The sequence below is a fragment of the Caloenas nicobarica genome, chromosome 11 (genome assembly GCF_036013445.1).
Source record: "Caloenas nicobarica isolate bCalNic1 chromosome 11, bCalNic1.hap1, whole genome shotgun sequence".
NCBI classification, from domain to species: domain Eukaryota; kingdom Metazoa; phylum Chordata; class Aves; order Columbiformes; family Columbidae; genus Caloenas; species Caloenas nicobarica.
This window is the reverse complement of record NC_088255.1, coordinates 16,299,584-16,316,967: the sequence shown is the minus strand read 5'-3', so window position 1 is coordinate 16,316,967 and position 17,384 is coordinate 16,299,584. Positions and strand designations below refer to the sequence as shown.

Below are 17,384 nucleotides of genomic sequence, written 5' to 3'. Positions count from 1 at the left end.
CCCAAATCCCCCACTCTGTCCCCACCAGCGACTCCGTGCATTCAGCACAGGGACAGAAGAAGCTGCCGCCGGTGGTGCCGAGCACTGTGGCAGCATGAGGGATATGGGGACAACCTCCCCGACGAGTGCATCACCTCCACGGCACCTCAGCAGCATCCTTGGAGGTGGGATGCGAAGCCCACCCAGCCCTGGGCTCACGGCACAGCCCGGCTCCTGTCTGTCCTGGCAGTTTTCTGCCCCACCGTCTCTGTCCCTTTGGGCCAAGATCAATTCGATCGCATTCACTCCCAAAGAGTTTTTCTATGCTGGTTGTGATTCCACCCCTAGTGCCTGTAAAATGTTTTAAGGGATATTATCAGGCTGTTTTTAATGGTTTGCTGCTCTGCCTGGTTCTGAGCTCAGAGTTGACTGCAAGCTGACAAATTGGCTGGAGGCCTTCATTTGCCAGCTTCGCTCAGAGATTTTATTACTTTTCAATTAAAAGCCCTGATACACTGTCAATCCTCCTGCTCAGCCAACGAGGCTCCGAGAGCTGAGTAAATCAGCTGGAAATTTGAAGAGTCCTCTAGCCCTTTAGCTGCTGAACCTTTTTGAGCAGATGTGCTAGAAAGCATGTTTGAAATGAGTATTTTTTTAGTCCAAACTAACAAGCTTTTCCTCACTTTATGTTCTCTGAACAAGGTGGGCACAGAGCAGACCTTCGGTCAGTGTGGACCAGCCGAGGCTCTGCTGGCTTCCACGGAGCCAAAGGGCTGTCCTGGGCTTTTTAACATCTCCCTGCCCAACGCAGATGCACAGACAGTTCCCTGCCAAGCGTGAGAATGGACACAGAGATTAAATGGCCTTCGCACCGTCCATAATCTGGAGCAATTTTCCTTTCATTAATCACTTTGAAGCCACAGCTTACTGAGCATCCCATTGGGTGCCTCCTCGAACGCCCATTTTCCCCAAATCTCCCCATCTCAGAACAACCACCTGAAGAGAAGGGCATCAGACATGGCACTGCGTGAGCTCGAGTGCCCAAAAAAGTATGAGCCATGTGACTTCTGCTTGGTCGATGGTTTAAAAACTTGGTTTTCTACCACGGGAAGGCAGGTGACCAGCCACAGCAATCCCTGCTGCAGTTCAGGCGTGAGCAGACAAAACCATTTTGCTTTGGCAGAGCTGCAGGGGATAAAGCTGGCATGGTGTGAACTGAAGATGTCTTTGGAGAATGGTAATACACACATGTATTTCTCTTAAATGGAATATCTGCTCTGGGACAGATGCTTAGAATTCTTAAGAATAACTAGGAACAGGTTAAAAAGGACAACCCTACACTAAACTCACTTCCCTTAATTAATTGTTAGAAAATAAATATGCCATACACATGCAATTTGTTTTTGCATTTTGATTTTCCCAATGGGCTCGCTTTTAAAAATGAAATTTCGGAGTCAAAAGATACCAAAAGCATTAAACTTCCCAGGCAATGCAAAAAGAATAGGATAGATCTAAATATATTCATCCTCTGCTCCAGACAGCTGATCCGTGTGATTTAAAATAATGCCAACATCTGCATATGAAGTTTTATATATAATCCAACCCCTTTCAAAATGGCTTGTACAGTTTGAATGAGATTTTAAGCAAAGTACAAAATGTGAATGGCTAAAATTCACACCCAAACTGTACAGCTAATTTGCAAGTACTTTAAATTAATTGTTTCAGTCAAATACGGTTGCTTTTTTGACCCTGCTCTGTTATTCTAGTTAAAAAGAAAGAAGGAACCAAAGACAGAAAGTTATATGATGCTCCAGTAAGTTACAATCCCTTCCCAAGGTGCCGTGCCAAGCTCGCTGGTGCTTCTTTGTTCGGGGCCCCAGCCAAAATGCTGCTGCAGGCTCACAAAAGTTATCTTACATATTTAGACAAGCTGCACACAAGTGCAGCTGAAAGGTGTTCGATGGTGGTCTCGGAAGGGCGGCTGCCAGCGGAGGTAAATTGGCAGCACAGATTCCCCGAACCTTTTCTTCTGGAAAACTGCAGACTCTGGCCTTTTATATTACACTTGGTCACCTACATTATGGTCCTTTTTTTAACACTGCTGGGTTTATTTTTTCATTTTTATCCAGTTTGCATTTTATACTGACTCCATTAACTAGCCCCCTGTCACACACTCCCTATGAGTGTTTGAAATCAGAGTATTAAAAATCTGCCAGTGCAAGGAATACAAAGATTTCAACAACAACAATAAGGAAAACCAAAGGACCGTCCCACCACTTGGTCCTCTGAGGGCTATATTTCTCTTTGTTACTTAAAAAGGAAGAGACAAACCAGTCAAATCTCTCATTCTTTCTTTTTTTTTTTTTTTTTTTAAATGTATTTCCCAGCCCTCTGCATCTCTTTTGCTCCAGCAATAATTTTGGCAGATTTTGCTCTGAGAGCAGTGAAGTTAATAGCGGGGGACAAGCTCCATAAAAGAATTCTTGTTATAAAAGGCTTTGGGTAGCCATTTTATTGTAAGAATTTCTTACTCCAGATTTATTTCTTTTCGTTAATGAGTGACTTTGTTTTAGTACCAAAGGCAACTGAACATCCAGCAAATTTTACAACGCGTTTGCTTATTAAAAGAACAAAAAAAACCCAACAAACAAAAAAACCGAAACAACCGTAAATTAAAAGGTGACTTTGTATCTTACTCATCTGGAAAATGTGTGCTTGTCATATCTGCTTGACATTACAAGAATGAAGATGTGGTTTGGACAGTAACAAACAATGACACTAGTCAACCTCATCAGGAAACATGAAATAAAGGAATGACAATGATTGATGGCAGCTATTCATTTACAGATATTTCTAGAAAACTCTTCGCTGGCCTGGCCGGGCAAAGCTGCAGAAGTTCCCCAGCCCATTTGGAGCTCAGCAGCCACGGTGTGCCCACCACGACCTGCCGCACAGTGTCCCCTCCTGCTCCTGTGCGGACACACCTGGGCTGCGACTTCTTAAAGAAATACCCTGGGGAAGCACCTAGAAACCTCGTTTTGTTTGGCCATGTGGAGCGAGAGGCTTTACAAGCAAATCCCGGTGTTTGGAAAGTGGAGGGGGGGGAAAAAAAAAAAAAAAAAGAAACAAACCACATACTGGGACTTCAAATGCCAGGCTGTTGTTTGTGAGCGAGCTGCTGGCAGTGCCGGCTGGTGACTTCCCGAGCCCCCTCCTCGCCGTGCACGGCGGCATCGCCGCCTCTGAGCGGTGATGTGCGTGTGTGTCTGTGCGAGTGTCCGGGGCTCTGCAACCTCCTCCCGCTATGAGCCGCGGCCGCTGCAGCAGCCTGGACTCGCCTCTCAGCTGGGTATCTAAGAGATCTGGGGTTTTATGTTTTACTCCACGTTAGAAGGTAGCTTTACATTGAATCGGCTGTTTATTCCTGTGTTTTATGGCTTTTCCCCTGCTGCAAACAAATTCTTTCCTGCTCGAGTTACGATTTTAATAAACGATTAGGAATGTTCCTGTAAATCACCAGACACACCAGGCACTGAATTGAAATCTAAGTTATCTAATGTTTGGCGGTTAGATGAATAAGAATTTGTAGTATGCACTTACATAATTCCTTGTGTGGCAAGTTAAAAACATAGTTTTAGATCAGCTATTTATAATACAAAACACTGTTTCACAGCATTTTTTAAACGATTTAAATTTTTTTGAATTGGATGACTGTGGAAACCTGTGAATTTGTATTTCATAAGTTAGAGTCCCATGCTTCTTAAAGCACGTAGAAGTGATTTACAGGCGAGTTTTAAATTCATGCAAGTTATGTGAGAACTGAATTAACATTTTAATTCTGCATTCCTGCAATGAAGCATCTGCAAGTTGACAATACAGAAGACACAGCAGCGCTCTCATGATATCTCTAACTATCTAAAAAAATAAAGCAGTTAAAGCACAAAACTAATAATCTAATAGGATAGCAATGCATTGTAGTGCAAATACATGTAATGTTGCCAGACCCAAGTTCATTCATTCATTCACTCTTTCTTTCTTTCTTTCAAAGTGGCAAAAATCTGTATTTCCATCCAATTAAACTTTTTTTTCTTTTTTTTGTGGTAAAGTCTGATAAGAATCCTCTTTGGAAATCCAAACATTTAGAAAACAAAAAAAAAGAGAAAGAAAAAAGAAAGTGTCTGCTGAGAAGGAATTCTGCCTGCTACCCAGGGGTATAGTTATACACGCACGCACATACTCACACACAGAGAAGAAAAAAAAAAAAAAAAAAAAGAAGAAAAAATAAACAAAAAGAGGAAGAAGAAAAAAGGAGTCTTGTTTGATGGCCAGGAGGGATGACACCGCCTGTTCCTTCTCATAATTGCATTCAGATACTCTGGATACATATTTGCCAGCTCTCATGACCCACTGATGCTATTCCCTCCTAAGGAAAGGAGCACTCTCCAGGTATTAGAGAAGCAGCTTTTAACACTAATAAAGGGTTTGTATTGGGTGTATTTAAGACTGAACAAAGACTAAGAACCACCTTTTTTACAGCACAAGTTTGTGCTTTTATCTTTTTCAAAGAAGGTATTTCAGTGGGATAAGAAAATAATTATTCCCCTGGCTTATTCTTTGGGAAGCATTGGTTTTATTGGTGATTGAGACCCACGCTAAAACATTAATATACGACAATTCGGGGGAACCGCAGCACCCCTCCATGACTAATGTATTTAATTTGGAAGGGGTCAGCATCTCCAAACCCAGGGTCACCCAGAGAGCTGCTGCTTGCTGCCAAAATCATCCCCTACTGAGTTTGCGGGAGAGGGACCTCTCAAACCTCGATGACTCAGGCTTGTTTTCACAAGGCATGTGCGGAGGGTTTTTTGGGGGGACTCCTGCACCTCGTCTAGGTCTTTCGGGGTCTCCTGCCCTACCTTTCTATGCTTTGAGGTGTCCGTGGTTAACCCCGCACGCTGGTGCGCTGCACCAAGCCAATCATCGGCACGGAGAGAAAGGATATTGTCAGAGTGCAAAATGATCTGTTTTCAGGCAGGAAGCAGTCAACTAGATGTAAATTCCATGAAACAAAAGAAGGTATTATTTACGGTTTTATTGTGATGTTAATTAATATTTACATCTTGGAATGAAAAATAGAAATGTTAATGATTGGCTTTGCTAAGAGGATCACTTGATGCCAATGTGAAAGCCAGGGAGAGAAGGCAATTATGCAAACATCACATGCATCCTAATTTCAGTATGGAAACTTACATTTCAAACCTCAATTCAGGAAAATAACATGGAAAGTTTGTACTACAAAATCTAAACATGAGAAAGATTTAAGAGAAAAAAAAAGCACATTGCATATGTCAGATAATCTAGTCTGATTATCTGAGCTGTGCTAGCTACAGGGAAGCACTTACCCTTGAGTCCAGCTAGAAGTTAGCAGGGTAAGAAGGAACAAACCAGAATAACATAAAGACTAGCAACAAGGCTCAGGAAAGCAGACAGGAGCCCTAACCTAGCAGCTAAATATTTGGGTTCAAGCAAAGAATGAAAAAGAAACTTAAAGAAAATCAAATCAACCAAAAAAAACCACAACCCACTTACAGCTGAAAATTTCTTAAGCAGCTCAATAAACCTTGCTACTTATTATGGGGGAACAAATCATTACAAATTCTCAAAACAACCAACTCTTTGTATATGGTGTGATTAACAGTCATTAAATATAAACAGACATTAAAAAAGGAAATTTAACCACAAGCGATACGTAAAACAAGTACAGACCAATCTTTCATGTTAAAAAGAAAAGGGTTTTTTTTTAAAAAAAAAAAGAACGTTGAGCATGTTTGGGAATTTTGTTTGATGCATCACTAACACAGAACAAATAAAGATTGGTGCTTTCAGACAAGTGACCACTTTTATGAAGCTTAAATATTGCCAAAAGGTGTAATATGTATTGGCAGCATTATTGACTATAATACTGTGCATGATTTCAACAGTAAACAAGAACAGTTTTTGTTTTTTTGTTTTTTTTTTTTTATAATGCGAACACTGGAGAAAAGCACAGCTTTGCGTGAATGGACTTTTTCTTTTAAATAGTAGCAAAACAAAAAAAAGCAAAACTTTTCAGTCTAACAGGTATTGTTCACCCACATGAAAGGAATTGTAGAGTCATACAAAAATTAACGAATAGCAGGATCTATTTTTTTCGGTACTTAAATTGCAAAAAAAAATAAACTCCACCCTGGTTTGGAGCTGTCTGTTTACTTCCAAGTCAAGTGCTGCTACCGAACTGCAGCCGAGAATTTAAGCGCTGCTCGAAGTTGCTGCCTACTAAGACAAAAGAGGTGGGAACCAAATGAATTCACTATTTCTCCCAAGTTTCCCCAACAGCAAAATAAGTTCTTCCTGAGTTTCTGTTGAACAGACAGCTCCATCACAGGAGCGGAGGGCTGGATTTTGTCTGCAGGTGCATGCATGCGCATGTGCCATCTCGAACTGCTACAACACGAAAGCTGTAACAACGGTTACTCATCAAATGGCTTAACATTTACTTCTTTGCATATCCTCATTCACCATAGCCTCTAATAAGCACAAAAAATTTGACAGGTATAAAGGTAAATGTACAAGAGTAACATGTCTCGCCAAAGTCCTTACCTTTGTGCAGGCAAAAAAAAAAAAAAGAAAAAACCAACCAAAACAAACCAAAAAAACCCAAGCCAAAAAAACCCAATAACAAACCAAGACTCTTTAAAAATGCAATACTTGATATGTTTGAATTTCAAGACTGAAGGAACTGAGATATGTATTTGTGCATTTAAGCCTCCCAAAAAGGCATCATGTATGGCATGCATGACTCACTTCTGATTCTGATTATTTAACTGCTGTGCCCGATGACTTTTGCGATGAGCACTGCCATGTGCAGACATTGAAACATGAAAACTCAGTGGCCCTCACTACTGAGATGAGGGTGTGCTATGGCGTGCTGCTCTCCTCCTCTTGTCGGATGAACGTCCTGTGCACAAAGAGCTTTCAGAGGGATGTAGATCCAAGGGAGGAGGAGGAGGAAGGAAGACCGAGGACAAAATGCACTATTCGCCTAGCCCAGAGGATGCTGGAGGAGCAAGTCATCATCCGACTGAGGAGCTGACTCATTTCCCCCTTCCATGCTTCAGCACAACACAACCAAGAGGGTTTCCCAGTGCTTGCAGCAAAAAGGGGAGCCTGAAGCCATGCAGCTTACGGGGAAGACGTGATGGAAAGAAGGCAGTGACTTAAAAGAGGTTACAGAATCACAGAATGTTAGGGACTGGAAGGAACCTCGAAAGCTCATCCAGTCCAATCCCCCCGCCGGAGCAGGAACACCCAGATGAGGTTACACAGGAAGGCGTCCAGGCGGGTTTTGAACGTCTCCAGAGAAGGAGACTCCACAACCATTCAGATTTGCAGCTGGTATCAGCATGAGAACAAGTGAGAGAAACCGAGGTCAGATCCTGACCCTCTCGGATGCCCTGCTGGGACCAGGAGGTGAAATCTCAGCTGTTTTCATCAGAAGCAAGGATGAGGGATCCTTGCCTCCTGGCAGGCAGGTGAGATGGAAAAAGCAAGGTCAAACCTGTGGCATTGCTACAGCTCTGAGCACAGCGAGGCTGATAACAGGTCTGCTGGACCACGAGCAGCACAAGTCTCCAGTGGACATGCTGGGCTGTAGTTAGATGCAGAGAGGACTCCTCGGCTCAGTCACCAACTTTGCTGCTCCCTGGCAAGGACGAGGACAAGCCAGCTGCCCCTTCTCCATCCCAGGTTCAGCTCTCCCCATGCACACAACACTTGGCATGGGAACAACACATCCAAAGGTCCACGGCCCTGGGAATCCCCTTTCCCTCACCAAACTCCTGCCAGACTTCACTAGAGCTGCTGCCAGGCAATTACGATGTGTCTGGAAAAGGGACCCTTCACCTGACCCCACATATTAGTCCGGCAACATGAAAACTCCGTAAACATCAGGAATTTACTCTGCAGCAAAATTCTCCAGGCCTCGTATCTGCAGGGATGGGAGACGCCTGGAGGGAAAGGTGATTTCCTCAGTTTGATTTTCTCTCACTGTCCTCATCCTAATGCACAGGGATGATGCTGGGATGAGCAGGAATGCATCCTCTTTGCACCAACCACACTGCTAAGAGCATCGTTCAGCACCACTTTTAGGGGAGGGAGCCACAGGCAGCATCCCTCTGCCGCTTCTCTTACTACACTTTGAAGGCTTTTAGCACATAAAAAAGCAGTTGTAGTAGGACTTGTGTCCGCTACAGCCAGGAACCTGGGGAGAGGGACATCGGAACCCCGGGTGTGCTCTCAGGTCAACACGACTCAGCCAGGTCTAGAGGCAAATCACAGCCAATAACCCTCCCCATGGCAAGAGCCCATTCCCCATGTCCCATTTTGGCTTTCTGAGAGGTGTCCTTCCTTCCTTCCCCACTCCAACCTGTAACACCTTGCAACCCCAGAGTAGTGACCTGACTGGGGTGAAGAGGATGAGGGTCACTGAAGTGAAAATACTGACTGTAGGTTTACCACGCTGCATCATGCTACACCTGCACTGACAGCAACAATGCAAGGCAGAGGGGAGTCCAAAATAGGCAAGCATGGGGAGGGTACACAAAAAAAAGAAAAAGCAGCAAGCAGAGGTTTTCTGCTATAACACTGATCATACAGCTGTACATCTTGTTATTTTCTCTGTCACGAAGAAGTTAAACCAATATAAAAGATGGTCAAATGATATTGATAAACAAGGAGCAGGTTTTCTGAGTTCCTTTTAACAAAATACTCTAAATTGCAACAGCTTTAGAGATACTTTTTGAAGTCTTAAAAGCTGATTTAATTGGAGAATTTGCTGATATTTACTTTTCCTTATTTTACTTATATTTAATGATACTAATTCTTAAATTTTGCTAAAACTAGCAAGAACTGCTGTATGTTACACAACAAAGAGGCTTAAGACGTGCGATCAAGACCTTCAAGAAAAATGAATGAGGAGGCATTCGTCTGGTTTATAATCAAATTACATTTGCAAGACAAAAGAAATTGCTCTAAATTTCAAATTAAGCAAACCGGGTATAACCGCACAGGACATGCAGCATAGCTACGACTTAAAAGACGATTGCTTTAAATTCACATCTAACTGGCCTGCAAAGCAACCTGTTAAAAATACCATATGTTTTCCTACAGTTGAATATTCAACAGGAGACCTCTTTTTGTGTGTGCATTTCATACTTGCAAGATTTGCACCTGTAGTTCTGAGCACGTGACGCATTTGACAGACAGCTAATGGCCCTAATGAATCGCTCTGATCTGGGTGTGCAGTTTATTGTGTGGGGGTAAAAGTCGTGTCTGCAGAAAGCAAGCTGGGTCTCAGGCTGTCAGATCCCAGTCTCTCCTCCATCAAGTATTGCACTTTGAAATACTCATTGACAAGTTCCCCAAGGAATTTAGTTTCTTGGGTTTGGTTGTGCCAAACATACAGGTTAACTGGATCTGGATCCACTGATGTAAAAAGCAGCTTAATGATAATGAAACAAAAATTCATTTTGGAGTCAGAAACATGTGTGCAAATACTGATCTACATCAGTGCAGAAAATCTTTCCATAAAAGACTTCTGCTCTCTAGGATAGCTTATTTACTTACAAAATTGAGAGATCGGGGCGTCTAGCTGGGGTACATTTCCTCCTTTAGCATTTAGCTTTTGCACTTGGGTAGGCGGCACAGGCTTGTGAGACTGGCCGGTGGCTCGGTACATGGCCTGGACCCACAGGATACGGTCCTGCTCATCGTCACTGGCAAAAATCACCGTGTCTCCTTCCTTCACAGCGTTGAAGAATGCTCTGCCGCCCTCCAAACCTGGCAGGAGAGGAAGCAACAATTGACTTTCATGGACTTTCAGACCAGCCAGGGGACCTCCCCAGGCTTCCCACCCCGCCTCTGCCCCCGGTGTCCCCAGCCAGCCCCATGCTGCCCCTGGCTCCTGGGTCAGGTCTGTCCCCTCCTCTGTGCCAAACTCACCTGAGAGACAGCCCACCAGGTCCCCAGGTAGCGCTGCAATTACTAAACCACACCCCAACAGACTTGGATTAACAGCATCTCTCATCTACTGCCCCACCTGTATGGGTCCTGTGTGAGTTGCACTGCTGGAGCCCCATTAAAAATGGGTTTTGAGGGGATGCAGTGGGAGGTTTCCCATTAGACATCAGTGCTCATGCTGCATAAAAGGTGCATGGGTGATGTGCTTATTACTGTCTTTGCCCCGATTCTCTCATCTCCCTACCATGAGAACCTGGAATCCAGGTCTTGACAACCAAGCTACTGTGTCTTTCTTCATCTCCTCTGGGGATACTATTATCCAGGACATGCTGAGGATCACCAGGCTCAGCATGTTGCCCCACTGAAATAAAAGAAATGCAGTGCTCCTCCACTTGAAGAAGGGTCTCACCACTCAACAGATACCCTGGAGCACAGAATGCTCTGGGGAGACCTCATAGCAGCTTTCCAGGACCTAAAGGGGGCCTGCAAGAAAGCTGGAGAGGGACTTTTTGCAAGGGCATGTAGTGATAGGACAAAGGGTAATGGCTTTAAACTGAAAGAGGGTACGTTTAGATTAGTTAGAAGGAAGAAATTCTTCCCCACGAGGGTGGTGAGGCACCAGAACAGGCTGCCCAGAGAAGATGTGGATGCCCTGTTCTGGTATTGTTCAAGGTCCGGTTGGACGGGGCTTTGAGCAACCTGGTCTAGTGGAAAGTGTCCCTGCCCATGGCAGGGAGGTTGGACTAGGTGATGTTTAAGGTCCCTTCCAACCCAAACCATTCTATGAATTCACCTAGGCTCCCCAAAGAAGACAAGTCTTGCCCTCCTCTGGCACAACTCCTAGCTCAATTCCTTAGGTCCATTTACAGTAAAGTCATACATCGCTAACAAACAGCATAAGCGCAAACATATTTATAATAATGCTGATCACAGTTCAGCTGCAAGCAGGAAGAGAGGGAGAGGACTCCCGTTTGGGAGCCACATGCAGGGTGTCGAGCATGAGGAGCTGCGGGTCCCCGTACCTGGCTGCGGGTCGGTGTAGTCCACAGTGTATCCGTCGAGCTGCAGCAGCTCTTGAGGCTCAGCTTTTTTCTCCCGGTAGCTGCACATAGCAAATGTATATTGACTAACCTGAAGAAAATCACAAAGCCAAGATGGCACCAGGTGATCACGACAAGGCAATCCAAAATGCTTACAAATGCCACACGCTGACGGCATCTTTACAGGGACCAGGGGGCGGTGGGGTAATTTTGATGGTCATTGCCCATATAATACAGACTAAACTTTTAGCAGGCTTTTGCAAAGCTCGCTCTTAACACACCCTGCTGCAGCAGGCATCTAATTCTCCCCATCAGCAGATACAGTGGTTTAATTTCCTCCAAAGGAGGAAGCTCCACGCTTTAAAAACCCTCTATCATTCATCCCCAGACAAGTGCAAGAGTGACACCCTGTCACAAACAATGTGAGCTAAATTGCTAGGTGCCAGTCATATTAAAGCAATCTTAAGATCCCACTGATCTCGGCAGTTGTTGTCATCAGTGCTGTAAATGGCAGCTCTCACTCCTCTGAGGTACCATCTGCATGACACGATACATTCAATGTCAAGTTCTTGACGGAAGCCGACTCAGCTGCGGGGGCTCTGCCAGGCTCCCGAATCGCCTTTAGGAGGCCATCAGGCCGCATCAAGACCCCGCATGTACTCGGCGTGCTGCGATCTGCATGGTCGGCGAGAGGCTCATCCAGGGAGGGGAGGAGAAGAAAGGATTCTCCGTGCCCCAGGCGAGGAACTCACGGGGAAATTTACTGTCAAATGATTTCAAATGACTTTGTTAAGGTTGTGTCACATCCTGGACGCCTGACGTAATTTTATTTGTCTGGACGTTTTCTTGACCTCAGGAGGAAACTTTAAAACTCTGGTGGGTGGCAATAGATTGTGCTCTTCATTTTTTGGAAGTCGGGAGAGATCCTGAAAGATGGGTGAGAGGCTGGGCAGGGGGATTTTGCCTACAAACTCCAGACAAATTGCTCGGCTGCAAATACACATGCAGCACCTATTTTGGTGGCATCTATAGCTAATAAAATGTCATTGATTTAAGTCAGGGGACCTATCTATTGCTGTAGTGTCCCCCAGCCGGTGCTCGGTTTATTGCTGCCCTCTACGGGCTTCTGCGAGCTGCCAGCCTGCTCTCACAGCCCTGTCTGCACTGTGCCTTCCTCCAGGAACAGCTCCAAAAGTCACCCAAGAATAAACCCTATCATTAACACATTTGTGGGAGTAAGACTAAAAGTGATGCTTTAAGCATCTTGCATCCTCCTTAAAACTACCAGCACTGACGAAAGATTGACAAGTAACAGACCAATAGCAGGAGCACACCAGTGTATATTCTATGCTATGAACTTTGAATGCATGTCATCATACCGGCAACACACAAATTTAAAAGATTAACATGAAGAAATCTAAAAATAACCTAGTGCCCCACAGCACAATATTCAGACGACTCCTGCAGCGTTCATTCAGTTATACTTGCAGTATATTGCTGCCATCTCCTGGAGAAACTCTTGAATGTACTTTATGTATGGTAAGATCCTGGAGATTTCATCCGAGCGGTGAGGATTTGATTTCTCTGTGTTAGACAGCCTGAACTTCAGGGACTGCGTAATAAATTTAATTCCTGAAATGAGTCAGTGCTAATCTACACTGACATTGGTTGAAAACATCAATACAACTAATGTTGTTTTCTTCTCCTGTACACTCTATAGCAACAGGTAAAATTCATTCAGTAGTTCCGTTTCTTCTCTGACCCTGAACATGACATCTGAATTTCAGGCTCTTCTTCACGTACAAATAATTCCTCTCATCTTTGGACCCAGAAAATATTCTTTATCCCTATCAATAAGCCAGCTATACCAAGACAACAATAACGTATGGAAGCACAGAGAGGCATTTTAGAGCTTAGACTTCTCATGTTGAGAGTTATAACAGACAGATGTAGACAGTAGGCTCTGGTGGAGCCATCCTGAGTCAGAGGCGAAGTAATCTGGTCTCTCCTATTGGCATTCACAGGATTTCGTTGGAATAAGCTGCCCTACATCATTATTAGAAGAGACTTCTAAGAGAAACCTACAGGTGGGTCTACACTGTGAGATGAGCCAGGCCTCATCTGGGTTCACGTCCCGTTTCTTCTCTGCTCACACAGCTCAAGCGTGAAGCCCAAGCACAGGATGGCCCAAGAGCCGCTGGCAGGACCAGGCTGGGGGGAGCAGACAGTGACCGATGGCCTCTGGAGAAGGTGCCAAACATGTCACACAGAGTGCCCGCACCTGAACAACTTGAGCTACTGACCTCAAGGACTGACATACCAGTCTGTCTGTCCTGTCCTGCTGCCTAAAGCATTTGCTGCTTGGGGTCAGAAAGAAGCTGATGCCCTGGCTATGAGTGCAATGTGGGTCCTTCCATTTACAAGTGGTGGCAAAGCAAAACTCGACAAAACAAGATTCTAGAAAGCTCGATATGTCATGATTGTGCTTTGCCGCTGAACAGCAGTGTAGGGTCAAGTGGAGATTGTGGCTTGCCTTTCATCAGTCCTCTAAAACACTGTGCTTTACAGAGCTTGCTTTCTGTAGAAGCTTAGAAGCGGCCAGACAAGTGAAACGGTTAATAGCAGAAATTAATCTTACAGCCTGCTGCGTTCATGCTGAACCATAGCTGAGTATGAGAGCGAGCAAGCAGATGGGATGGGCAAGATGAATGGTTTGAGTAATTGGAAAAAACACAGATACAGAGAGGAAACTGAAGGAAGACAGAGGAGAAATCTCTGCCCAGGGAGGGGCAAACTCTCAAAGCAGCTGGGATTTCATCCAGGGACTCAATGAAGGCCAGGAAAGGAGCATCTAAGGAAGCTGAACTGAGCAAAACTAAAGGAAGGGAAATAATCCAGGGCTGTCTTGGCTGGTTCATTACAAAAAAGGGAAAACGCTTTGAGAAATAATTTGAGACAAAAGAACAGAAGGAAAAGAAAGCAGGGAAAAAAAGAGAAAAAGACAAAGAAATTCAGGAAAGGAGAAGCAGACAGCAGGAGACAAATGCCAAAGTTCACTATTCCCAGGCTGCTAAATGAGATCCGACTTTCTTGGCACTCAACCATATTCTGTCACCAGCTATATAATCCGACTGATTAATAAATACAGTAGATATGTATTAACCACTCCTGACTTCGTCCTTGTTTTTCCACCAGAGACTCCTGCTCCAGCGAGCACCGCTTTCCCCAGGATCCTGCTCAAACCTGTTAATTGTCATCCCTCACACTCCGAGCTCAGTCATTCGCCTCCCCCTTCCCCACTGTTGACACAACACCGCCCCACTTGGGTTAAATTCTTAAATGGACCTTTCCTAGATTAACAGCATGCATTTTGTCCCAAGGGAGAGAAACTGTGCGAAGATACTGCCAGTTGTAATACAGCTTTCTGCTTTGATGGGAGACTCTTGTCCTCTGGTTGCAGCTGTATGTTGCCTCCCGAGCCCTTTCCTGACACAAATGAGCAGAGGAAATGATCTGGCTTAAAGAAACAAATGTGAAAACAACAGTTTTCATGTCTCAGTCCTAAACAATTGCACACAGCAGTTTTCCCAACTTCTTCCTTCAAGTGGGAGAGGCACATGTGTTCCCCTCAGGCAGGGATGTGTGATGGGATTCATCCCATGTGAGTATGGATGGGACATGCAGGATCTACCACAGCAGGTGTAACAAGCTGTGGCATCTATTTAACCAGCAGTTCCCAAACATCTTGTATTTACCATCAACACTCAAGGTTTCTCAAGAATCACCACCTATGCCCAGTTCTCAGCAAGGGTCTAACTGAAAATATGATTATGGGGACTAACTATGGGTCATTTACCTTGACTTGAGGACCACAGTCTAGGACTACTGGTGTAGTACACTGTAATTTGCCTGAATTATTTTCAAATTCTGTTGGTTACTTGGAGTTACTGAACACTTACTTCATTTCATATTATCCCGAGTCAGCTGAGTTTTGCTAAAAGCAGGAACTGTCACTGTTAGTCTAAATTATAATGAGTTCAGGGAGTCTGTCACTAGAACAATAGATCCAGGCGCAGACACTGCAACTGCTTTTAATCCGCAGAGAGTTGATCTGGTTCCAACAACATTCTGCAAACATCATCAGACACAATCAGCTGAAAACTGCTTCAAGCTACTCAGCAGACATGTCATCCAGGTACCATGGAGTGTTACTTCCCATATGCTGCCAGAGCACAGAAAAGGGGTTATGACAAGAGAAGAACAGATTCAGTCTGAAATCTCAATGGAATTAATTCACTTGCCCTTAAGAATCATTATAAGAAATTTCCTATCACAAAGCCAGCAAATGCACCAGAACCAACAATTATGTTGTTGCCAGTACAGCACATTAGACCTTGCGAAACATCAATACAAGCTCTACCAGCTATCAAAAATCTCAGCTATTGCATGATCAAGGGTCTAAATTGGCAAACTGGCTGAAATTTGTATGCTGTGCTCAGGCAGCAGATATAGCAACTTGGGAAACACTTATAACATCTGTGTTGGATGTACGTTTTCTTTCCTAATCAGTCATGGGGAACTTTGCCCTAAATTGCTCCATTGCTTTTGCTTATTACTGCCATTGGCATTACTGTTGCCTTTACGAAGCATTTTCCTCACTTGTGATGCTGCGGACCATTTCCATCCAAGCTCAGGGCCATATTCTGCCATCACTTTCACACTGCATATCTCAGGATTTAAAATTAGGCAAGTAACGAGTCTCTGCCATGTAATTTACATCTAATCAGTATTCTGCTCTTCTGCTGCTCATCTCGAAGGGTGTCTATGAGAAGGGTGGGCAGCATGCAGAGAGGACTGCGATTCATTCGAAAGAGAAAAACTATCCCCTCTCAATGCACGGGTGCATGGTGGAGGAGCACACACACCGGCTTTACCAGGCGTGCTGCGCTGGAAAGCCTTCCCTGAGGGGTTGAACTACGTCCACCCAGCAATGCTTGTGCTGGAGAGATGAGTTTTAGGAACAGCACAAAGGAACCGCGCTCACCCACTACACCCAAACAAATCATCTCTCCTGCACAACCCTCGCAGCTACACAGACACAGAAGGTGCGAGGGATTATTCCACCCAAATTACAAGGCAGTTATTGCTCCTTTCCCCTTCTCTCCAGGGCTCACACAAGCCAAGTAGCACTGGAAATGCTCCCTGCAGAGCTCCTTTTTCTACATATGCGCACAAAGCCTCTGTTCATACCAGTGAGGCATCACTGACACAAAAGAGACAAACTGCCATCAACACCTCCTTGGTGCCGCCCATACAGTTTGGCACCTTTGTGCCTTGTTTAGGTGGTTATGAAGAGTTTGAGTATTTATTACCATGAATTTCTTAACCGCTGGTACCAGAAGGCAGAGCGGTACCACCCAATGGCACTGGAGGAACTGATGCTGTGTCCATCTGAAATGGGGAACGAGGGGCAGGAGACGACACAGGACCAGGAGGAGGAGGAGGTCACTTTGCAAGGTATGGGAGAGGAGACAGAGCTGCAATAGAAGATGCTACAGGTAAGAGACAGAGACGAGGGATTAGAAGGAAAACGTTTAGTTATTCATCCGAACTTACAGCCTGGTCATGGACTGACCAGACCACTACATCCCAAAAGGAATTTATGCTTTGAACTCCATCTCTTGGCACTGGTGCAAGCAGGAGCCTGGTGTGGATGAGACAAGCTCCTAAAGCAGGGGCTGCTCCTTGTCCATTCTTTCTGTAACTGAGCCAGCTCACCTTCCTGTCAGGGTTATTCTCTGTCTGCAGCTTAGCAGAGTTCAGAGCATCCTGGACATCAACACCTTTGCTGCCAATCCCTGTTCGTATCAGCATCCATCCTTTGCATTGCATGAAAAGCAAATGACAAACATACGGACAGCAAAGTATTTTTATTCCATCTTTATTGCCTGCTGACATGTTCAATATGCTCAAACTACATCTGAGGGACTGCATAGAGAGTGTTTCTTGTTTATATTTGATGTACAGCAGAACACTTTACATTGCACCAAATGTTGAGCAAACGGTAACATAACAGAGAAGCTGCAGTGGCAGCTGGAATTTCTGAGGTGGGCTACAGAGACTCTCTGGGGGCAAAAGTCTGCTCATCTTATTCAAATGAATTGCTTTTCTGGCCAAATTCTGCTCTTATATGCCAACTGACGAATACAGACCTAGTAACATGAGAAAACATGGAATAACTCTGAGCTCCAATTCCACAGCAAGCTGAAGAATATATAGCAACTGAAAACCAGAGAAGTGACTGCAACC

General features: G+C 44.5%; 1 protein-coding gene across 13 annotated transcripts in view; it reads right to left on the bottom strand.

Moving 5' to 3' along the window:
- Positions 1-17,384, bottom strand: part of CADPS (calcium dependent secretion activator) — a 211,302-nt gene that overhangs the window by 87,916 nt on the left and 106,002 nt on the right. For all 13 annotated transcript variants that reach the window (XM_065642969.1, XM_065642964.1, XM_065642968.1 and 10 more), the window contains exons 10-11: positions 11,058-11,166; positions 9,643-9,855 (exon numbers count right to left, since the gene is read on the bottom strand). In XM_065642969.1, the coding sequence (XP_065499041.1) occupies positions 9,643-9,855; positions 11,058-11,166 (322 nt within the window). The remainder of the gene's footprint in view (positions 1-9,642; positions 9,856-11,057; positions 11,167-17,384) is intronic.